The sequence below is a fragment of the Mustela nivalis genome, assembly GCF_964662115.1.
Source record: "Mustela nivalis genome assembly, chromosome: 9".
Lineage (NCBI taxonomy): Eukaryota > Metazoa > Chordata > Mammalia > Carnivora > Mustelidae > Mustela > Mustela nivalis.
The window spans coordinates 79,129,597-79,154,160 of NC_139028.1; the positions used below are offsets into that span (position 1 = coordinate 79,129,597).

Here is a 24,564-nt window from a genome sequence, read left to right on the forward strand (position 1 = left end):
TTATTAAAAAAAAATAAGAATTTAAGTGAGACACTGGCAAGTGTTCATGATATAAATATTTTTATGGCTGTGATGGAACAGATTTGAAAGGGACAAGAGTGGACATGTAGAAACTTGTCAAGAAGATGAGCAGTACCCCAGAATAGAAAGGATAGTAGTAGGGGCGCCTGGGTGGCTCAGCTGGTTAAGCCGCTGCCTTCGGCTCAGGTCATGATCTCAGGGTCCTGGGATCGAGTCCCACATCGGGCTCTCTGCTCAGCAGGGAGCCTGCTTCCTCCTCTCTCTCTGCCTGCCTCTCTGCCTGCTTGTGATCTCTGTCTGTCAGGTAAATAAATAAAATCTTTAAAAAAAAAAAAAAAAAAAAAGAAAGGATAGTAGTAGAGGTGAAGAGAAGGGGATGAATTTGAGAGACACTGTATTTAGGAGGTAACATTCATAGGACTTGGTAATGGAATTAAGTAAGAAATAAGGAAGAGAAAGGTCACTTGTAGGTTTATATTTTGCACCATTATATAGACAGTGATATCCACTGCGGAAGAAAATTTTCAAGGAGAACCAGGTTTAAAGATCATGTTTGTAGTTATGGACAAATTAAATTTCAGGTGCCTTTTCAATATCCGAGGGGAAATAGGCAGTTGGGTACAGTTTCTGGAACTCATAAAAGAGTTTTAGTTGGAGTTCTAAGTGTGAGTCAGTTTGGAAAGAGACAGTTCCTGAGAGGGAGAGAGCTTCTGTCAACACCACCAGCAACAATAAAGAAAGAGATGCTGGACAAGCACAGAAAACAGGTATCACTTACCCTTGGTAACTGCAGCTGGGAATTTTAATGAGCTTGCCTAAGGAGAGTGTAATAAAGTGAAAAGACAGACTGAGATTGAATTGAGTCTTGAGGAATCCCAGTGTTAAAAGTTGAGTTTATAGTGTGAGCCCAAAAAGGTGACTAAGAAGTAATGGCCAGAGAGTTAAATGAAAAACCAAGGGAAGAAAATGTGGATTCATGGTAACCAAAAGAAAGGAGGATGCTTTAAAGATGAAAGAATTGGTTTTCTGTTGATTGATGTTGATAAGTCATTTAAATTGGGATTAAAAATGCCAGGAAGATAAAATGACCAAGGTCATGGATAAACTTAAGAGGAGTTGTTTACTGAAGTAATAGGAATGAAAGCCTGATTGGAGTACAGTAGGGTTTTCTTAACCTAGGCACTATTGACTTTGGACCAGATAATTCTTCACTGTTGGAGGGCTGCCCTGTTCATTGTGGAATGTTAACAGCATCCCTGGCCTCTATCTGTCAGATGCCGTAGCATACTCTCTTTCCTCAGTTTTGACAGTCAAAAATGTCTCCAGATATTGCCCAGTGTCTCCAGATATTGCCCATGTCCCTTTGGATGGTCCCTTGAGAAATTTAGAGGAAATCAAGACAAGTGTAAACAGCTCTTTTGAGGTATTTGGTTGCCAAGGTAAGGAAAGAGAATAGTAATTGGAGAAGAAAATCAAGGTCAGTCAAGTTTGTGGGGTTTTTTGTTTTTAAAGATAAGATGCTGATGGTTGAATACTATTACGCTGAAAAGAAATAACTTTAAAAAAAAATGCTGATAGTAAAAGAAGATATTGAAGATAGAAGTAATAAGCAGAGAGGGTGGGATCCAGAGCATAGATGAAGGTATTAGCCTTAGAAAGGAGGAGACAGAGCTATTTGCTGTAGCAGGAGATAATAGAGGATAGGCAGTGAATCACGTAGATTTGTAAGTTAGGCATTGGATGCATCTGATGACTTATTTTTAGTGAAAAGAGACAAAATCACCTACTGAAAATCAGAGGATATATAGAGAAGTCAGATGTTTGAGAAGATTTTGAATCATCTTTGTAGATAGTGAGAAATAGAATTTGAGCCCGGGTGGCTCAGTGGGTTAAAGCCTCTACCTTCGGCTCAGGTCATGATCCCAGGGTCCTGGGATCGAGCCCTGCATCAGGCTCTCTGCTCAGCAGGGAGCCTGTTTCCTCCTCCTCTCTCTCTCTCTCTGCCTGCCTCTCTGCCTACTTGTGATCTCTGTCTGTCAAATAAATAAATAAAATCTTTAAAAAAAAAAAAGAGAGAGAGATAGAATTTGACTCCCCCCAAAAAGCAGAATTACTGTTAGGTGGATGCTTATTTGAGGTTGGTATGCATTAATTAATTTAGTTAAAGATTGACTTTATTGTGTAGTTTTCTACAGGGATGTGTGCATAGGAATGGGGAGGGAAGGTAGATGAATTCATGTGGGTCTAGGTTTTACTTGCTGGAGCATGAAAGAGAGGGTGGGGGAGAAAGTAGAAGGGAGGAATGGGGGAAGTGAGCTTTTGGCTTATACACTTGTTAGTAATGGGTTTGACTTTCTGCTGAAGGGTCACAGACAAAATTCAAGACCTTTGTCCTTGAATGTGATCTACATACAAATGAATAAATTATAGAAAGAAAATGAATAATAAGGACTTTAAGAAATATTCATAAACTGAAAATTAAAACAGGGCAGAAGGTCTTAGTATATGGTGAAAGAGTTACAGGATAAGTCACGGATATGGAGGGATGCTCTAACAAGGTCCACAGTAGGATACTTGGGATGGGGGAGAAGGGGTCTATGAGCTGACGAAGTCAAGAAGCTGGAAAGAAAGGGGCTTGGACAGTGAAGTCACCAAGGTTAATCACAGAAATCAGAGCCGAGAGGAAAAACTGTGAGCGAGGTTTCAGTCTTTTATGAATGAGATGGAGTAACCAAGAGGTTAGTAAATGGTCATTAGTAGATGAGCCTCAAAAAATAGGGGGAATGTTAAGAGAGTAGGGGCTAATGATTTGAAAGAGACAATGAGTACACAACGGATACCACACACCCCTCCTCTTTTGAGGGTGTGCAGAGATACGGGAGAATAAGCAATGACCCCTAGGGCACTCCTGAGGCAAGGTCAGGGAGATGTCAAATGCTCTGAGGAGAGACTGAGATTGAGTAATTTGGGAATTTCATAGTTCTTATTGAACAAATCAATGGACAAGTTATATTTTAAAAGAAAATTTTGATAAAACATTTGACATTAAGAACATAATCAATCCTGTACTCTTTTCTTTTTATCCCAGTTACTTCAGTTTTATTACTTCACATTTTCAGCAAATAAATAAGGGTATACAAACAGTTTATTTCATATTAATATATTGACTGGATTTTTTTTCCCAAATATATAGGGAATTGTTTTTAAATAGCCATTTCCTCATTTCATGGCCAGTCCAGGAACAAATGAGAGCCAATTTTAGTGTATTCAAGAGTCATATTGTCATATAGTCAACGAGGCATGAAGCCTAAAGAGAAGAAGGGACTTGTAGCAGTCGTGGTCAACACATAGGACCAGGCAGGGCCAGGCCCCAGGGGCCAGTGGGATTTCCATCCCACTCAGCAGCCTGCAAATGGCACGATGGGATGGATATACATTCTTCAGTTCTAGTCTGAGAAGCCCCTTCTAGAATAAAGAGAAAGCAGACGGGAAACAAATCCCCAAATCACTAACAGGAAAGCAGAGGGGCTTCCTCCTCAGCCACAGTGGTCTTGTTTCTGATGCCACCCAATCCCCAGCAACTCAAGCTGAAACTCCCAAAAGTTACACAGAGGTGGCAACAGAATGACCAAGGGCAGGGAAGGCAAGGCAAGGTGAGTGTAACTGGAGCTGGAGCCCGGCTGGGAATGGACTGTGGGCTGGTAGTCTGGTGGGGCGGTAGCCTTCCATGGCTAGGCACAGACCAGAGAGGAGGGAATGTGAGAACAGCCTGGCAGGGGCCCTCAGAGGAAGACATGTGGCTGGTGTGATGGAGCTTTTGAGGTTGAGTATAAAGTGCCTACCAAAGTGAGGGAACCGCGCTGGGGTGGAGGAGGTAGCCAGAGTCCCTTTGTGGGAGACTAGAATGAAACAGGAGCAAGGGCCACACCCTGAGATCCTCAGAGACGGTGAGAGGGAAGCTTGGCTGAGTAGCACCTGCGGGCTCTGAGCTGCTGTGGCACACTGGAAGGTACCACTCCAGAGTCAAGGAGCCTCTTCTTTCCTTCTGTGCTAGTTCCCGGGAACTGTTTAATTTTAAGGAAGGAAGGAGGGAGAACGAGACCTTCCCATTGCTGCCTCCAACCCTAGACTGAACCCCAAGGGGTGGATAGGAAAGAACAATGAGTGGTGGAAGGCGGAGGTGTGAGGGGGTCTCTTGGGTCTTCTCTTCCAGGGGGTAGTAGGAGGGTGGCAGAAACAGGTTTGTGGGCATGTAGGCCTGTAAGTTTGTTGCCCAGGTTTGTAATCACCTCCAGAAGCTGCTTCTGCAACCTTGGCTTTGGCTGCAGGAGTGGAGGGAACATCAGGGCTGCTAGCTGGAGGTTCCAGGAGGGATAAGGTGGTGGCCATGGTTGCAACTATTCCATGTTCATCACACAAGGTCCTAGATAGAAGTCAAATGGAGTGGTGGATAGAAGTAGCCAGAATGACAGGGGTACATTCCATTGGTAACTGGCAGGGGAAAGACAAGGGCCCTGCGAGGCACATGAGAGTACCTGCATTGGAGGCTTCAGCTTTGGAGAATGGAGCTGTCACCTGTAGCATCTGGTGTCTGACTCAGCGGTGGCTCTTGGTGTAAAGGTCTGCTTAAACAAAGCTGTCACTTTCCCAGCCATTTCAACCTTCACTGTTCTCTTGATGTAGTTTATATCCAACACAGGTCGCTTGGTTTTGCAGTCCGTTATCAGATAAAATGGCATCATGAAGGATTAGATGGCATCTTTTCTTTGGACAGAGAAGAACTGGGAAGGGGTAATAGTAGATGGTGCCTCTCTTGGTGCCTTTGAAGACCTCTGGCATGTTCTTCATGTCCTTGAACACAAACTCTGCAGTCATAGGACGTTAGGATCAGTATTAATTACTCTGCCCACCTCTGATTCTAGTGAGCTCTGTGGTGTCTCTGGTATCCTCTTGTTCTGAAGCTATCTTGCAGAATTGCTTTTCCATATCAGGTTACTGAACAATAATCTAATTTTGCCTTTTAGGGCTTATATGGAATAAATGAAGAAATCTTTCTCAGTATCCCTTGTATCTTGGGGCGAAATGGTGTCTCAGATGTTGTGAAAGTTAACTTGAATTCAGAGGAGGAGGCCCTTTTTAAGAAGAGTGCAGACACAATCTGGAATATCCAAAAAGACCTGGTATTTTAAAGCCTCTTAATGTTTCACCGTTCCATAGAACAGAAGATGTCAGACGTGTATTTTACATTTTGAAAGTATTTTATTTTTTTGTTTTTTGGGGAAAGTATTTTAATCTGATCTGTAAAAAATAAAAAACCACTGGAGACCCATGATGTAAGTTCAGTCCCGCAAGGTTTGGAAAAGGAAATGGTAGATTTCTCTCTCTGAGTCTCTTACAGCTCAGTTCTAATGCTACCCAACCTATACAGATGCCAGTTTTACTTCTGAGGTATGTCATATATGAGTTGCCTTCAGATTTAGTAGAAAATGTATAACAACCCAGTATAATATAAAATGATTTTTCTCACAAAACAACCAGCGCTTTTTTCTTGTGTCAAAATTTAATTCTTTATTTTTTTATTTCTTTATTTAAACGTCTTTATTTACTTTACTGCTTCATTGGCTTCATATGTATGATCTTTACTAAGTAAGCACTTAATCCTTAAGACCATGTGTATCAGAAGGAAACAAATAAAATTTTATGGTATAAAAAATTAAACAAATGTCTTTGAACCTTGTAATATTATTCCAATTCATATAAACCCAAGTAGGGGCACCTGGGTGGCTCAGTGGGTTAAGACTCTGCTCAGGTTGTGATCCCAGGGTCCTGAGATCGAGCCCTGTATCAGGCTTTCTGCTCAGCAGGGAGCCTGCTTCCCCCCACTCTCTCTGCCTGCCTCTCTGCCTATGTGATCTTTTATCTATGAAATAAATAAATAAAAATAATTAAAAAGGGGCGCCTGGGTGGCTCAGTGGGTTAAGCCGCTGCCTTCGGCTCAGGTCATGATCTCAGGGTCCTGGGATCGAGTCCCGCATCGGGCTCTCTGCTCCGCGGGGAGCCTGCTTCCTCCTCTCTCTCTCTCTCTGCCTGCCTCTCTGCCTACTTGTGATCTCTCCGTCAAAGAAATAAATAAAATCTTTAAAAAAAAAAATTAAAAAAACACATATAAACCCAAGTAATTGATTTGGTGTCTCTGTTGAAACGCCACACCAGAAGTTCAGACCATTTGCTTGTCATTTGTTGAGCGAACTACTGTTACGCTTGCTGTGTTATGGTTATGAGGTCAGTATGGCCTGATTGATGTCCTCAAGTATCTCACAGTACTTAGGGTGCCTCAATTAATTGATTATTGACATACATGTATATGCATGCATACATGTACTTCTGATGTATGTATACACATACACAGAACACATATATATGAAATATTCCTTTCATTTACAACTTAAGGCAGTTATAGAAAATACACAATTAAACAAAAATAAGAAATCAGGACCAAAATAATTTAGAATAGGCCAGGACAGGACCAGTGGGAAAAATTAGAAGACGGTATGCAGGGAAGAGAGTCACAGTTCATACTCTTATTCTTGCAATCTGAATAGTTTTCATTCTAGTCCTCTGCTGCTGAACGTGATTGGTTTCCCATTATTCTGTTCTGTTCCCTTGTTTCAGCTCTTCCCTTGAATGCACAAATAGGGTCAAGAGAGAGTTTAGTTAGGATAGCAGGGATACTGGAGTCTAATGTGGATTTTGCCTTTTTTTTTTTTAATTTATTTATTTGACAGAGATCACAAGTAGGCAGAGAGGCAGGCAGAGAGAGAGGAGGAAGCAGGCTCCCCGCTGAGCAGAGAACCCGATGTGGGGCTTGATCCCAGGACCCTGGGATCATGACCTGAGCTGAAGGCAGAGGCTTTAACCCACTGAGCCACCCAGGCGCCCCGCCTTTTTTTTTTTTTTTTTCAAAGCTGTTCTTTGTACAACAAATTAAAAATTTCATTTTAGGAAATCTTTACAGATATTGGAAGGGCACCAACTATAGTTTCTACAAGAAATATTCTAGGAACTAGGGGCACCTGGGTGGCTCAGTGGGTTGAGCTGCTGCCTTCGGCTCGGGTCATGATCTCAGGGTCCTGGGATCGAGTCCCGCATGGGGCTCTCTGCTCAGCGGGGAGCCTGCTTCCTCCTCTCTGCCTGCCCCTCTGCCTACTTGTGATCTCTGTCTGTCAAATAAATAAATAAATAAATATTCTAGGAACTAAAACTGTTGTACATTGTGTATTCTCCACAGGGGGAAGTATCACCCCCAGGAGTGTAAAATTGGTTATGGGGGTCAGTTGGGGGAAAAATATTAGATACTACAAGGGTTTCACTCCCTAAAGTTCAACCCTACCAGACAAAATCTTATTCTTCATGTTTTTTCACGTTTTATTTTTAAGTCATCTCTACACCCAATATGGGGCCCAAACTCCCAATCCTGAGATGAAGACCACTTGCTCCATGGACTGAGCCAGCCAGGCACCCCTCTTATTCTTTAATATTTAATTTCATTTTGGGGGTGGGTGGAGCTGAGCGATTGGTCAAGAAAGTCCAAAAAGGCCCTTGAGGGAGAGATAATGAAAAAAAAAGTTTGAGAAACACTGCTCTGTTTCTTCTAAAAGAATTTGTCAGAGGTGTGTTATGTATTGTGATTCACAAATGAGTTAGAAAACAATTAGGTAGGGGCACCTGGGTGGCTCAGTGGGCTAAAGCCTCTGCCTTTGGCTCAAGGTCATGGTCCCAGGGTCCTGGGATCGAGCCCCACATCAGACTCTCTGCTCAGCAGGGAGCCTGCTTCCTCCTCTCTCTCTGTCTGCCTCTCTGCTCACTTGTGATCTCTGTCTGTTGAATAAATAAATAAAATCTTTAAAAAAAAAAAAAAAAGAAAACAATTAGGTAGAATGTGGTGGACCAAGAGAATTAGAAGCCTTGGTGTATTAGAAGCCAGACAAGCCTTGGTGTACTAGAAGCCAGACAAAGAGGGGAATTTTGAATTCTGCATTTAACTACTTCATAAACAATGAGTTGAGCTTTCCCATCCACTAGTGGAAATGGTTATCAATTAGCTTTGCCCTGATCAAATTCTTAGGGTTTCATATATTCTTTAAACCCTTTGCACAGAGGGTTTTAAAACTTTGCCTCTCTCCGCTTTAGCTCACATTTGTGGGTGGTTAAAAGTAGGACACAGCTCTCTTTCTGCAGGAGCTCTGGGGGAAGTTCCCAGTGGAGGGTCAAAAAGCCCTTATTGGGGCGCCTGGGTGGCTCAGTGGTTTAAGCCGCTGCCTTCGGCTCAGGTCATGATCTCGGGGTGCTGGGATCGAGTCCCGCATCGGGCTCTCTGCTGGGCGGGGAGCCTGCTTCCCTCTGTCTCTCTCTGCCTGCCTCTCCATCTACTTGTGATTTCTCTCTGTCAAATAAATAAATAAATAAAATCTTTAAAAAAAAAAAAAAAAAAGCCCTTATTGAACACATCCAGACAAGGTTTGGTTAGAAATAAATATACTCGAGCTCTCCAGTGGATGAGTTCTAGGTGCGCAGTACTCTGTTTGATAACTGAGGCTCTCTAGTTCGTTGTTATCTTTTGCACCTTGTACCCTTAGAGCCCAGGAGCCTCCCTGAAGCCCGTCAGCCCTCCCCTACGAAGGTGTCAGGTGCAGGTGCAATACATCAGAGCCTGCCTCCTGGCCTCATTTGCTTCAGGTGTGCGAAAACTCCATGAGGCCCACACGAGCTGGACGCGCACTTATCTTTATGACCATGTATATCAGAAGGAAACAGAAATAAAATTTTAGCACACAGCTCTCTTTCTGCAGCAGCAGAATGAGCGCAGCCCTGAGCTGAGCTGCCGGGGTCGTGCCTACCAGCCGGAGGACGGGCGCTGCGGGAAATAATTTCTTTTCTCTGAGGCTGGCTCTGTGTCCCTTGCAGACCGCACACACATCCAGGTCAGGGGTGGCTGGTCCTTCACTTGTGCGAGTGTGGCTGGAAGTACTTCATGGGGGGCCGTCTTTGGCTGGAGCCTAGGGAGCCTGGGCTCACTCCGGGAGCTGAGAGCTGGGCTAGGGGAGGAAGAGGTGTCCTGACTGTTGTATCATTTTTGGTGGAGTGGCCCCTTTGCCTTCACTCCTCCTGAATTCCTCTTAACTGTACCACCCTTCTCCATCCCCCAACGCCCTTGTTTTGCCTCTTATATGTTGGGCTGCTGGCCAGAAACCACCCAGCTTCTTTGCCAGCCACTTTTGTTGTTCCCTTTGGGTCTACAGCACCTCTTTCCCCACTGGGACCCAGGCGTTCTCTATAAGGTCTCTCTCACGGTAGGCCAGTTCCAATTCTGGAAGTGGCTTTGCAGTTTCTCCTCACTCTTAAAGTTTCCAAGATGGTGACCATCAAGGGTGACCTACCAAGAATTTCACTTCGGAGGAGGCTGCTCATCACAGTAGAATCCATTATAGCAACTGGAGTCATTGGTATGGGCTGTGCAATCAGCATCTTAGTAAAAGTAAGTTATGTGTCCTATGCCATAGGGTTAGAAAAGTTTCGTCCTTTGGATATAAGGCTACTGCATATGGTTGTGAAGGTTTTAACCAGTTAAAGGGGGTGAGTGGGGGCCCTATCCAGTCCCTGCTGGTTTAGTCCAGAGGAAAAGATGCACTTTTCTAATTGTTTCACCCAGAGGGGGTTGCTTTTTCTAGTTTTTATGATGGTATCCTCTGTGTTAGAATGTTCACATTTCACTTTTGCTCCTGTGATAACAGTATGAAGGACCCCTTCGCTTGACAGGGAAACAGCTCACACACACACACAATGAAGAAATAGATGGTAGGAAAAAAGTGTACAACCTCTCTATTGTGGTGGGTGTCCTACTAGTATCAAACACAATAGTCCTTTTCCTTTAAAAATCTCCTGCTTCTTTTTTTTTTTTTTTAAGATTTTATTTATTCATTTGACAGAGAGAAATCACAAGTAGTTGGAGAGGCAGGCAGAGAGAGAGAGAGAAGGAAGCAGGCTCCCTGCCGAGCAGAGAGCCCGATGCGGTACTCGATCCCAGGACCCTGAGATCATGACCTGAGCCGAAGGCAGCGGCTTAACCCACTGAGCCACCCAGGCGCCCAAAAATCTCCTGCTTCTAAGTCTCAATATTTCCCTTCTTCCTTATCCATCTAAGGTGAGTTTTAGTGTTTAGTTCTTAGTATTGATGTGGCAGATAAAGTTAGCTTCCGGTTAAATGTCTAGACACAGGACTAAAAAGATTCTGATCCCTTTCTAAGAACATCAAACCCTGGTTTGACTCCGTAATGTTTTAGTGAATAGTAATAAACCCTTGAAGCTATGCTTTGTTTTTATTAATGGAATATCTATAATTTCCTTAAGCTACCTTTCTATAGCCTTTAATCCTGGGATGATTACTGAATTTAAAGGATTGGCCCCAGGTTTCATCTAGATGACATAAGTATCCCTAAGGCACTAAAAACGTCAGCCTCTGTCAGCTGCAGCTCCTAGCAATCATGAATTCCCAGTGACTCGTTTTATCCTATCAACTATAATGTCTTTATCAGCGATGTTGTCATTGCTAATGAAAAATCAACATACATGAAAACCAATACATTTGTTGTCAACATCAATATTAATGAAAACAGTGTTCTTTATATATGTTATCTAAAAAAATCGCAAAAAGTAATTATTAGTTTTGTTTTACAAAGGGGGACAAAAGGCAGGTTGCATGAATAGATAAGTATACAGATAATATGTACAGAAAAACTTGAAGTAAAAGATTTATTTATTATCTCACTTTGAAGGTCCTTTTCGGGAGGAATTGGGCCCTATCCATAAGAAAAAGGTAACAGTCACAATCTCCGAAGAGCTTGAATTCTACAATGCTGACAGCTGTAGTATTTGTATGTCTTAGAAAATGTGGAGCACGATACCCTACAAAGTCTTGGGTTAAGGCTCACTTTAAACGCGTCCTCTCCTGGCCCTAGCCTTGGCAACTTCTTTCGTTCAAGGAGGTGGTGATATTTTTTATTTTTATTTTTTAAAGATTTATTTATTTGTTAGAGACCATGTCAAGAGTGTGAGCAGTGGGAGGGGCAGAAGTAGAGGGAGAGAAAGAATCCCAATGCTAAGGGTAGAGCCCGACCCAGAGCTCCATCCCAAGACACTGAGACCATGACCAGAACCTAAATCAAGAGTCAGGTGCTCCACCAACTGAGTCACCAGAAGCCCCACAGTGGTGGTGATATCTTAAATAGCTCCTTGCTGATAAGGAAGAGTTGTCAGTAGGAATTATTACTTTATCATCAGAAATGTATGATACAAACCTAGGAAAGAAACAACAGTGTTTTTGAAAATTACTCTATACCACAATACATAAGCTTTCACTACTATAATGTGATATCTACGAGGGTGGGAATCTTTATTCCATTTATTGTTGTATCCCAAGTCTAGAATCATGCCTAGTGTAATAGACAGTAGTGGAATGAAGGAATAAAAGCCAAATTCATGTTAAGAGGGAGAAAGTACTTGAGGCACCTGGGTGGCTCAGTGGGTTAAGCCTCTGCCTTCGGCTCAGGTCATGGTCCCAGGGTCCTGGGATCGAGCCCCACATCAGGCGCTCTGCTCAGCGGGGAGTCTGCCTCACCCCCCGCCCCACCGCCCACCACCGCCCACCTGCCTCTCTGCCTACTTGTGATCTTTGTCAAGTAAATAAATCTTAAAAAAAAAAAAGAGAGAAAGTACTGGATAGCATAGAGTGTGGATATTCTACCCACCTTCATTTTTATAAATATGGGAAGTGTCTAGAGAGATTGAATTAAAATACTTTTTTTGTTGACTTTATTTTCTTAGACCTTATTTTTTAAGGAAGTTTTAGATTTACAGTAAAATTGAAAACATAGTACAGAGTTCTATCTTTACCTCACACCCGGTTATTAACATCCCATGGTACATTCGCCATAATTGATGAGCCGACACCTGTACATTATCATTAACTAAAATGATGGGTAATGTATTACCCAGATTTCCTTAGTTTTTCCTGGATGCCCTTTTTTCTGTTCTAGGATCCGATCAAGAATACCACATTAAATTTAGTCATCATGTCTCCTTAGGCTCCCCTACACTGACAGTTTCTTGGACTTTGTTTTTGATGACTGGCAATTTTGCGGATTACGAGTCAGATATTTTGTAGAATGCCTCTCTGTGGTATTTGGTATTTTTCTCATGGTTAGATGGGTTACGGATTTTGGGGAGGAAGACACAGATTTAAAGTGGCATTTTGTAACCACATTGTAACCAGAGTACATACTTGTAAACATGGTTTATTGTGGTTGATGTTGACCTCAGTCACCTGGCTGAGGTAGTATTACGTTTCTGTACTTAAAGTTACTCTTTTTTCTCCCTTTCCACACTCTGCTCTTTGGAAGGAAGTCTCCAAGTGCAGCCCGCACTTCAAGGGCGGGGAGTTATGCTCCCTCTGAGAGTGGAATGTCTGCATAAATTATTCGGAATTCTGCATGGGAGATTTGTTTCTCCCACCTTATTGATTCATTTGTAAATATCACTATGCATTCATGGATTTTATTTTATGTTTTGGGGTATAATCCAATAGTCTTCATTAATTTTGTCTCTCAAATTTTTGCATCTGTGGCCACTGGAAGCTTATTCAGTTCACTACTGTATGCCTCTGACATACCTGTACCATCGACACTGGGCTTTTGTTTTGAGCACTTCCTTACTTTCTGACACTATGTTTTAGCTTCTTCATCTTGTATATTTTCTGGTCCAGGCCCAAATCAGCCTGTTTTCCAAGGATCCCTAGTTCCTGTTATTGGAGAATGGTATTATATAAACCAAGATCTGGGTGCTGGGTGTGCTCATTCCTACTGGGGTTAACAGTACATTTTAAAAAATTAGCTTTTCAGGGGCACCTGGGTGGCTCAATGGGTTAAAGCCTCTGCCTTCAGCTCAGATCATGATCCCCGAGTCCTGGGATCAAGCCCCGTGTGGAGCTCTTTGCTCATTGGGAAACCTGCTTCCTCTTCTCTCTCTCTCTGCCTGCCTCTCTGCCTACTTGTGTTCTCTGTGTGAAATAAAAAAGAATTTTTTTAAATAAAAAAATAAAAATTATCTTTTCAAAGATAATTTTATTGAAACTATATAAATCTGCTACATACTACTACAATCACTGAATAATTCAGAGTATTCAGAAAGCACTGACATATTAAGTAGCAACATTTCCCTTGTGATAGTTTAGACTTCTAAGCTAATCAGGTATGGTGTAGTTTTTTTTTTCTTTTTTTTTATTGTGTTATGATATAGTTTAAAATTTAAAGTGCTTGCCTTTGGATTTCCATTAATTAGAATAAAGTAAAATATCCAACAGTATAAGTTAGACTCATATGCTTAAATACTTATGTACTTACATACTTATACTTTATATACTTAAATCATAGATGTGTGATTATTTCTAAGTACTAGAACAGTCATTTTCAGTGAAAATTTTAGTTATTTAAAATTCATAAAAATCTGTAGTTATTTAAAACATTTTCTCAAAAAATAATACATTTTCAGGATTACAAAATAAAAATAACATAAATAGATAGATATACCTGGTGACGTATATATTTCGTCTAGTTTCCTTCCAGCCTTTCCCCCAACATCTGCTATAGGCACCTATTTAAATTAGTTTCTTGTGTATCTTCAGGTGTTTCTTTTGCAAATACAAATACGTTATTTTCCCTCTTTCTTACATATAAAGTAACAGGCTAGAAATATATAGTACTGATGAGTTTTTGCAGATAATATCGCCTGATTATAGAACCATAAAATTTTATTAGAGTTGGAAGGGGTCTTATATTTTCTTCCATTTATTTAAAAAACAAACTGTTGCTGAGCTGTTGTGTGTTAGGTGGGTGCTAAGCACCACAGTGGAGATGAGTGAACATTTCCTGCTCTCAGGAGCTCAGAGACTGATGAGAAGCTCCTTCTACAGAAGTCCTGCTTTGTCACTGTGCAGCCTCAGCCTCGATTAAAGAGGTGTTCCCTACCTTCAGAGACTCTCCTATTTATGAAACCGTTTCTGTTGCTTTCCTAATTGTGAACTAAAACTTCATTTGTAACTTGTATTTCATCTGGTTTGGATTTTTATATCATGACATGTTGAACATACTATGTCTCCTCTGAGTCTAATAACTCATAAGACACACATAGATAGCTGGTATAAGAATTTTCTTTCATTCTCCACTTAATTAAGAGGTTTACTCCCTCCCCCTGCTTTTGACTAATTCTTTTATGGCTTGAGTGGTGAAGTTGCCTTTGTGGACGTTGATGAAGGCAAGTTGACTGGCGAGACAATGGCTCTTCAACATGGCAGCCCTTTCAGGAAGATGCCCAACATTGTTTCTAGCAAAGGTTAATGTCATAGTTAAGTACTATAAATATTCTAATGCTACATGAATAAATAAAATCATTCCTTTATCTCCCTTTATAAAGACTTAGTTCTTTTTTTCTTTTAAAGATTTATTTGAGAAAGAGAGAGAGCACCTGCATGTAAGCATGAGCAGGGGGAGGGACTGAGGGAAAGAGAGCAAGCGAGCAAGAGAGAGAGGAGGGAGGCTCCTTGCTGAGCATGGAGCCTGATGTGGGGCTTGATCTCACAACTCTAAGAACATGACCTGAGCTGAAATCAAGAGTCAGATGCTCAGCTGGTTGTTCCCCACTCTGTATACTCATAATGTCATTAGGTTTTACTTCCATTTGTTTTCAGGGTTTCCTAGAGCACCAGACTGATTTCCTGTGAGCAGCAGTAATAGCAGTTAAGCAGCTAAGCACTTTATGTACATTATTTAACCCTTAACTCAACTTTGCGAGGGTTTACAGATGGTGCGTCTGTGAACTGAAGTTAAAGTGAAGTAAGGATTTGAACCCAGTTCTATTTGACTCAAAAGCCTAAGTTCTTTTTTTTTTTTTTTTTTTTAAGGATTTTATCTGAGAGCAAGTGAGTATTCATGGGGGGAGAGGCAGGGGTGGAGGGAGAAGCAGCCACCCACTTGAGCAGGGAGCCCCGTGCAGGCTCATTGCGGGACTCCATCCCAGGATTCTGGGATCATGACCTGAGCTAAAGGCAGACGATTAACTGACTGAGCAACAGGCAACCCTGTTAGGAGGTTTTTAAAAAATGTACAGAGGGATGGGTGGGTGGCTCACTTGGTTGAGCATCTGCCTTCGACTCAGGTCATAATCCCAGAGTCCTGGGATGGAGTCCACATTGGGGACTCCTTGCTCAGTGGGGAGTTTGCTTCTCCCTCTACCTGCTTCTTGGTCTCTCTTGCTCTTGCTCACTCTCTCTAACAGATAAATAAAATCTTTTTTAAAAATGTGCAAGGAAAACTTCAGTAATTTTAGTAAAACTTAGTGACATTTCTTGAATCTAAAAGGGTGCTATGGCATAGTAGATCTAAGGAAGCCAACTATTCAATAAACAGTGTGGTGATGGAGCCTAACAGAAAAGGTGTTAAGGGTGCCCGGGTGGCTCAGTCATTAAGCGACTGCCTTCAGCTCAGGTCACGATCCCAGGGTCCTGTGATCAAGGCCCACATTGGGCTCCCTGTTCGACAGGAAGCCTGCTTCTCCCTCTCCCACTCCTTTTGCTTCTGTTCCCTCTCTTGCTGTATCTCTCTCTCTGTGTCAAATAAATAAAATCTTAAAAAAAGAAGAAAAAGAGAAAAGGTTAAATGTCAGATGTTTTCTTCTATAATGTATTTTCTATTCAAATCTTTCCCCAGTTTACCTTGTCACTGCAAACTCCAACATAGTGATTATCACAGATGCACGCCAGAGAAAAGGAGAAACATGCCTTGATTTAGTCCAGCGAAATGTGTCCATGTTTAAATTAATGATTCCTAGTATTATCTAATAGAGTCCGTGCTGTAAACAGATTATTGTTTCTAATCCAGGTCAGCTTTGTTTTGATTGTTCACTGAAGAATTTTTGTGGGTTGGGTTTAACTTGGTAGAAGAAAATATTTTTTTAAAGATTTTTTTTAATTTAAAAAATTTACTTATTAACATATAATGTATTAATAGTCCCAGGAGTACATGTCTGTGAATCGCCAGGTTTACACACTTCACAGCACTCACCATAGCACATACCCTCCCCAGTGTCCGTAACCCAACCACCCTCTTCCTATCCCTCTCCCACCAGCAACCCTCAGTTTGTTTCATGAGATTAAGAGTCTTTTATGGTTTGGGGACACCTGGGTGGCTCAGTTGGTTAAGCAGCTGCCTTCGGCTCAGGTCATGATCCCAGCGTCCTGGGATCGAGTCCCACATTGGGCTCCTTGCTCAGCGGGGAGCCTGCTTCTCCCTCTGCCTCTGCCTGCCATTCTGTCTGCCTGTGCTCACTCTCTCCTCCCCTCCTCTCTGATAAATAAATAAAATCTTAAAAAAAAAAAAAAGTCTTTTATGGCTTGTCTCCCTCCCAATCTCATCTTGTTTCATTTTTTTCCTTCTCTGCCCCTCAAACCCCCCACGTTGCATCTCAGCTTCCTCATATCAGGGAGATCATATGACAGTTGTCTTTCTCTGATTGACTTATTTCATTCAGTTCCCTCTATTTCACCCAGGTGCCCTCTAGTTCCGGGGCACCTGGGTGGCTCAGTAGATTAAGCCTCTACCTTTGGCCCAGGTCATGAATCTTAGGGTCCTGGGATCGAGCCCCGCATCAGGCTCTCTGCTCCTCGGAGAGTCTGTTGGGTTTAGGAGAGAAAAATCAAGACTCCCAGTTAAGACATGTTGAATTTGAAATATCTGAAGACAACCAGGAAGAAATATCAAACAGGTAGCTGATTGAGTCTGGGGCTCAGGAAATATGGGCTGGCATATTCAGTCAAATTACTGTATTTTAAAGTCATTTGGAGTAGGTTTTGTCTGCAGGTACAACAAAACTGAGTACATGATAATGTTTATTCATTTCAGTTTTGATATCGAGGAACTGATATTTATTTATTAAAGATTTTTATTTGAGAGAGCGAGAGCATGAGCAGTGGGAGGTGCAGAGAGAGAGGGAGAAGCAGGCTCCCCGCTGAGCAGGAAGCCTGATGCAGGGCTCCATCCCAGGACCCCGACTGAGATCATAACCTGAGCTGAAGGCAAACACTTGACTCACTGAGCCACCCAGGTGCCCTGAAGAACTGCTATTTAAATTTTGTTTGATAATTTTTTGTTTGATAATTTTATTAAATATTTATATGACTATAAGAAGTCTAGCTTCTATCTCTGTCCTCTTTTCCCTTCGCCTCCATTTAAAAAATAAGTAGCCATTAACAATTTTTATTGTTTAAAAAACATTTTTTGTTTCTATGTACAATTTTCACCATCCTCTTTTTTTTTTTTTTTTTTTAATATTTTATTTACATACTCTCCAAACCCAATGTGGAGCTCAAACACACAACCTCGAGGTAAAGAGTTGCACGCTCCGCCAACTGAGCCAGCCAGGATCCCCTCCAACACCTTTTTAGTTTAATAACATGTCATAAAGATCAGTCCATAGTATTTAGAAATGTATCAGTTGCTGTGGCTTTGTGGTAAGTTTTGAAATCAGAAGGTGTTAACTCCTCCAACTTTGTTTTTTTTTTCAAGATTATTTTGTTTTTTCTGAGCTTTTTGCATTTCCACATGAATTTTAGAGGCAGTTTGTCAATTTCTGCAAAAAAGCCTGCAGAGACTCTGTGGTTTTGGTAGTATTTCCAGCTTGACAGTCATAAGGCTTCTGATCGATGTCTTCCCATTTATTTATTTAGGACTTCTCTAATTACTTCCAGCAATGTTTTATAGTTTTCAGTCTACAAATCTCCCACTTTTTTAGATGTTTAGATTAGTAGGTTTTAGATAATAGGTTCTTAGGATTTTCTATATATACATCAACATGTCTGTGAATATATTTTTTTATTTTTCCTTTCTAATCTGAATGGCTTTTCTTTTTCGCATAACTGCCTCGATAGAACATCTAATACAGTACTGCATAAGAGTGGTGAGAATGGGCAACCTTATCTTAGTTCCCAATTTAAGGATAATGTTTTTCATAAATGCTCCTTAGGGACATTCCCTTCTATTCCTAGTAAGGGTTTTTACCATGAATGGGTATGGGATTTTGTCAAAGGCTTTTTTTTTTTTTTTAAAGATTTAATTTATTTACTTGAGAGAAAATGAATGAGCTGGGGTGGGGAGGGGCAGAGGGAGAGGGAGAGGGATAAGCAGATGCCCCACTAAGCAGGGAGCCTGATGCGGGGCTTGATCCCTGGACCCTGGCATCATGACCTGAGCCAAAAGCAGATGCTTAACTTAGCCACCCAGGCACCCCTGTCAAATGCTTTTTGTCTCTTGAGACACTCTTTTTGTTTATATTATGTATTTTTTTTAAAGATTTTATTTATTTATTTGACAGACAGAGATTACAAGTAAGCAGAGAGGCAGGCAGAGAGAGAGGGGGAAGCAGGCTCCCTGCCGAGCAGAGAGCCGGATGTGGGGCTCGATCCCAGGACGCTGGGATCATGACCTGAGCCGAAGGCAGAGGCTTAACCCACTGAGCCACCCAGGCGCCCCTATATTATGTATTTTAATACATAATAATACATTATAATGTATTATGCCACTTGATTTTTGGATGTTAAGCCATAACTTAGTTGTTATGTATAATGCATTTTAATGCTGTTGGATTTGGTTTGCTAACATTTTGTTGGTGTCCATATTTATATTCTTGAGGAAAAAATGTTTTTCCAGAGGGGTCTTTGTCTACCTTGGGTAATAATGTCCTCCTAGAATGAGTAGTGAAGTGGTCCTTTCTTTCTTTCTGGAAGAGTTTGTGAAGACAGGAATTGTTTGAATGTTTAGTAGAATTCCCTACTGAAGGCTTTGCTTTTGGGAAGATTTCCCAGTTACTGGTTTAATCTCTTCTTCTTGTATGTCTATTCGGATTTTCTATTTGAGCATTTTCAGTAGTTTCTGTCTTTCTAGGAATTTACCCATTTATGCAAATTATCTAATTTGTTGGCTCATAGTTGTTCATAATATTCCAATATTATTTCTCTGATGTCGATAGTGATGATCCCCTCTTTCATTCCTGATTTTAGTAATTTGATTCCTTCTCTTTTTCGTGGTCAATCTAGCTTGGCCAGCCTAGGTTTTTCAATTTTGTTGATCTTTTCAAAGAACACATTTGTGATGTCATTAATTTTCTCACTGACTTTCTATTTTGCTTCATTTTAATTTGCATCCTAATCTTCATTATCTTTTCTTCTCTTTCCTTCAGGTTTACTGTGCTCTTCTTTTTCTTCTTATTTTTTTTGAGATAGAAGGTTAGGTTATTGACTTGAAATCTTTCTTGTTTTGCCGTAGGCATTTATGGGTAGTGATTTTCATTAAGCTCAGAGAAGCTGCATCCCATACATTTTGGTATACTGTGTTTTGGTTTCATTTGTCTCAAGTATTTTAAAATTTCTCTTAAGATATTTTTTTCTTTTTTGAGGAGCAAGAGCCAATTTTTTTTTTAAGATTTTATTTATTTATTTGACAGACAGAGATCACAAGTAGGCAGAGAGGCAGGCAGAGGGAGAGGGGGAAGCAGGCTCCCTGCTGAGCAGAGAGCCCAATGCGGGACTCGAGATCCCAGGACCCTGAGATCATGACCGGAGCCGAAGGCAGAGAGCCACCCAGGTGCCCTTTGGGGATGTTCTTCTGAAGTACCATTTTAATTTCTTTGTTTTTAACTATGGTTTTTGAGGGTTTTTGTGTTTTTAGTGGTTACTCTTAGGTTTACAATATACAGCTCAACACACCATGATCTACTTCACATTTTTGCACATTTAATTCTAACAAAATATAGAAACTTTGCTCCATTATAGCATCAGCCCCTCACTTTTGTGCTATTATTTTGTATATTACATTTATATATATTACAAAATCAACAATACGGTGTTACAATTATTGCTTTATATACAATTATTGCCTTAAATACATATAATTGTTGCTTATATAAAGCTATATATTGCTTTATATATATATTACTGCTTTATATAATCTTATGTCTTTTGTAGACACAAGAGAAGAAAATATACATCTTTTTTCATTAATTAAGCTTTTTATATTAACCTTATTTTTTCGTTTCTGGTATTCTTCTTCATCTAGATTTGAGTTATCATCTGGTATCACTTCCTTGCTCTACTCCAGCTTCTTTCTCTTCTCTCTCCTCTTGGTTGTTATTGTCAAATACCTTTTATCTCTGTATCTTGTAGGCCCAATTATTAAATTTTATGATAATTTTTTTGTGTAGTTTTAAATAAGGATGTGTGTATACACATTTTAATACATGCATATTTATAATTATAAATTATATATGTAATAAAATGTATATACAAATAAGATCTATATAAGAATAATTTTTTTTACAGTTGCTACATATCACTATTATCAGTGTTTTTTCTTTCTTTTTTTTTTTTAAGATTTTATTTATTCATTTGAGAGAGAGACAGAGCACAACCAGGGAGACAGGCAGAGGGAGAGGGAGAAGCAGACTCCCGCCGAGCAGGGAGCCTGATGCGGGGCTCGATCCCAGGACCCTGGTACCATGACCCAAGCTGAAGGCAGACACTCAACCCACTGAGCCACCCAGGCGCCCCTTTATTTCTTTATTTCAATTTGAATTGCTGCCCGGTATTACTTCCTTTCAGTCCAAAATAACTTCCTTCAGTATTTCTTGTAAGGCAGGTTGGCTGCTAGCAGTGAATTCTCACTCTTTATTTGGGAACATCTCTATTTTGCCTTCATTTTTGAAATACAGATTTGCTAGGTTGAGAATTCTTGATGGAGTTTCTTACTGCACTTGGAATATCATTCATCTCTCTTCTGGCTTCCATTGCTTCAGATGAGAAGTCAGCCGTTAACCTCTTTTGGGTCCCTTGTATACAATGTCTGCTATCTCTAACATTTCTCTTGGCTTTAACAGTTTGACTATAATGTCTGACAATCTCTTTCAGTTTATCTTACTTGCAGTTCCATAAGTTCTTGCATGTGCAGATAAGTGTTTTATCAATTTGGGAAGTTTCAGTCATTATTTCTTCAAATAATTGTTGTGCTTCTCTCTCTCCTCTTACTGGTTTTACAGTAATGCGTATGTTGGTGTGTTTAGTGGTGTCTCACATGTCTGTTCTTTTTTCTGTTCTTTAATTTCAGTAGTTCATGGGTTATCAAACACTATCTCTTAGATAATTTTACCATCTCCAAATAAAGACTTGTTTATTCTTTTTTTTTTTTAAAGATTTTATTTATTTATTTGACAGACAGAGATGACAAGTAGGCAGAGAGGCAGGCAGAGAGAGAGAGGAGGAAGCAGGCTCCCCGCTGAGCAGAGAGCCCGATGTGGGGCTCGATCCCAGGACCCTGAGATCATGACTTGAGCTGAAGGCAGAGGCTTTAACCCACTGAGCCACCCAGGCGCCCCTCATAATCTTTTCTATAATTCAAATAATCATATGTCTTTTTTCCTTTAAATCTCATGTGGTATATTAATATATTTTCTGATACTGAACTGTCTTTGCATTTCTGGGATAAACTCTACTTGGTCCTAAAGTATTTTCAAAGACCCCACTTAATTATATTTGTTAATATTTTATTTAGTACTTCTTGGCATCTATGTAAATAAGTGATTTGGGTTTATTATTTTTCTTGTGGTCTTTTCTTAGTTTTGATGTCAGGGTTTTACTGTTTCTCCCAAAACCTTTTTGTTATCAAACAGGTTGCATGAAAGAAGAATGAGCTGTTCCGTGAAGTTTTAATAAAATTCATCTGTAAAACAATTTGAAATGGCATGGGGATAGATTTTTGATTTTTTTTTTTTAAGATTTTTATTTTATTTATCAGAGAGAGCGAGCGAGAGCGAGCACAGGCAGACAGAGTGGCAGGCAGAGGCAGAGGGAGAAGCAGGCTCCCCGCGGAGCAAGGAGCCCGATGTGGGACTCGATCCCAGGACGCTGGGACCATGACCTGAGCCGAAGGCAGCTGCTCAACCAACTGAGCCACCCAGGCGTCCCGATTTTTGATTTTTTGATAGTTCATTAATGTATATTCGTTTATTCAAATTTTCAATTTCTTTAGTCATTTTAGGAAGTTTTCTAGACTTGATCATTTCATCCAAGCTTTTAAATGTACTGGCATGTATTTCATATTTTATGAGAAGTTGTATCCTGCTCCCCTCACCGCAATCATGGCTCCCAGCCTCAAGGTGATATATTAGGACATTTTTAACCTCTCTATCTGTGGTTACTTCTGTTTCTTAATATTATTTGTCTGAGATATTGCCCTTTCCCCTTCTAGTTTGGCTAAATATTTTTCTAATTTTAAGCTCCCTCCCCAACAACTAGCTATTTTATTGGTAGATTTTTTTTTTTTTAATCCTAGTATGGACTGTTCTTTCCTTCCTTTTACTTTATGATTAATAACTCTTGTCACTGATTTTATATTTGTTTTAAAGATGCATATGAGAATATAAATTTACTAGAAGGTAATTTTTTGGGAGGTTTCTGTGGTATTTTTAGGGTTAACCACCTCTTTGAAATCTAGTAAGGCTTAGTTTTCTATCTAGTTAATTGATGGTGTTTGTAAATGTTCCCTATGTATTTAAGAGAAAAAAAATAACTTTATTGGGCATGATGATTTTTCTGTAGTCACAATTCATTTTATTTATTTTTACTAAGTTACTACTAATTCCTCCTGGTTTTTAATTATTGCTGATTTAAGCATATTAAAAATTTCCACTGATTATGAATCAGATTCACCTTGGAATTCCTAATTTTTCTTCATATAATCTGAGGCCATTTTATTAATTGCTTCTAAGTTCATGGTTATTATATGTTGTTGGATTGTTTCATATGCCATGGAGTATCTCTATCCCTATTAATGCTTTTTTGTTAAAAATTCCATTTTTGCTATTACTACAGCTATACTGACCTTTTGGCTTATCATTACCACTTTTTAAATTCATTAAGGAAGAAATTCTGATAAAGCTTATAGTTTAAAATAGTTCACACACCCAAACCATCAGGCTTTACCAGAAGTTTTTCCTTTTCCTACTGGGACTAAGGCCTGATTATGTTTTGCTCAACAGTGATATTCTAAGATCTACGCTTCTCTCTGTTCCCACCTTAACTGACATTTTTGCTCTAAATGCGTTATTCTCTGAGGAAAACTATCATTTAAAAACTTGATAAGGGAGCATTTGTTTACTGATGTTTGATTTTTTTAAGGGTGGGGGGCGGAGGGAGTGAGCGAGCAATAATCTCAAGCAGGCAACACGTCCAGTGTGGAGCCTGACCTGCGGCTAGATCCTTATCGCCCTGAGATCGTGACCTGAGCTGGAATCAAGAGTCAGATGCTGGGGTGCCTATGTGGCTCTGTTGGTTAAGTGGCCTCCAGCTCAGGTTCGTGAACTCAGGATCCTGGGAATGAGCCTGTCGGGCTGTCTGCTCAGCGGAGAGCCTGCTATTCCCTCTCCCTCTGCCTGCTGGTGCTGTCAAATAAATAAAATCTTATTAAAAAAAAAAAAGATGCTTAATCAACTGAGCCACCTAGGCACCCATTTCTCAAAATTTTTTATGGAGTGAACCTACTACTGTGTTTTTTGCACAAAGACTATGTAAGGCAGCAACAAAAAGCTATTATTTAATTTATTTATATTGGGTATTGTTGGAATTGTGGTATAGTTGGAATTGATAAAGAACCCTGTTTTTTTAGATTTACCAGTTTTATTTTTTTATTTATTATTTATTTATTTATTTATTTTAAAGATTTTATTTATTTATCAGAGAGAGAGAGGGAGAGCGAGCGAGCACAGGCAGACAGAATGGCAGGCAGAGGCAGAGGGAGAAGCAGGCTCCCTGCTGAGCAAGGAGCCCGATGTGGGACTCGATCCCAGGACACTGGGACCATGACCTGAGCTGAAGGCAGCTGCTTAACCAACTGAGCCACCCAGGCGTCCCAGATTTACCAGTTTTAGATAAACCTAAAAAATGTATCATGTTAGAGAAAAACATTTTCTGACATGAACTCATTTTCTCTTAAGAACTTTTTCTTCTCCGTGGATACCTTAACCTATGTAGCCTGGAAGTTGAGTGGGTTTTCCAAAATCCGTGTTAGTGGCAGTGGCTGTAATCTGGACACTGCCTGTTTCTGTTTTCTGGGCAGAGGCTTGGTATGCATTCTGGAAGCTGGAGACTCAAGTGGTAAGCCTGAAAGCACCACTGAGCTGTGCATTCTCCAAAGATATTTAGACAATATTGATCGTATAGTTACTTCATCATGAAATAACATAGTTTGAGTGGGGGGAAAAGGACTTATTCCTCTCTAGGCCCTTTTACACTTAAACACTGTTTTAATAATAATCTACCAGAAAAACCAATAGATTTGAAAAAAGTGAGAATGTTACTATAATCCTACGTTGGGATTAAAAGACTTTCTTAATGCA

The 24,564-nt window shown here is 40.3% G+C and overlaps 1 protein-coding gene across 2 annotated transcripts in view; it reads left to right on the forward strand.

Moving 5' to 3' along the window:
• Nucleotides 1–5,156, forward strand: part of LOC309872710 (L-lactate dehydrogenase C chain) — a 47,472-nt gene extending 42,316 nt beyond the window's left edge. For both annotated transcript variants that reach the window (XM_082747333.1, XM_082747332.1), the window contains exon 7: nt 5,046–5,156. In XM_082747333.1, the coding sequence (XP_082603459.1) occupies nt 5,046–5,061 (16 nt within the window). In that variant the 3' untranslated portion in view covers nt 5,062–5,156. The remainder of the gene's footprint in view (nt 1–5,045) is intronic.
• Nucleotides 5,157–24,564: the final 19,408 nt, after the last annotated feature.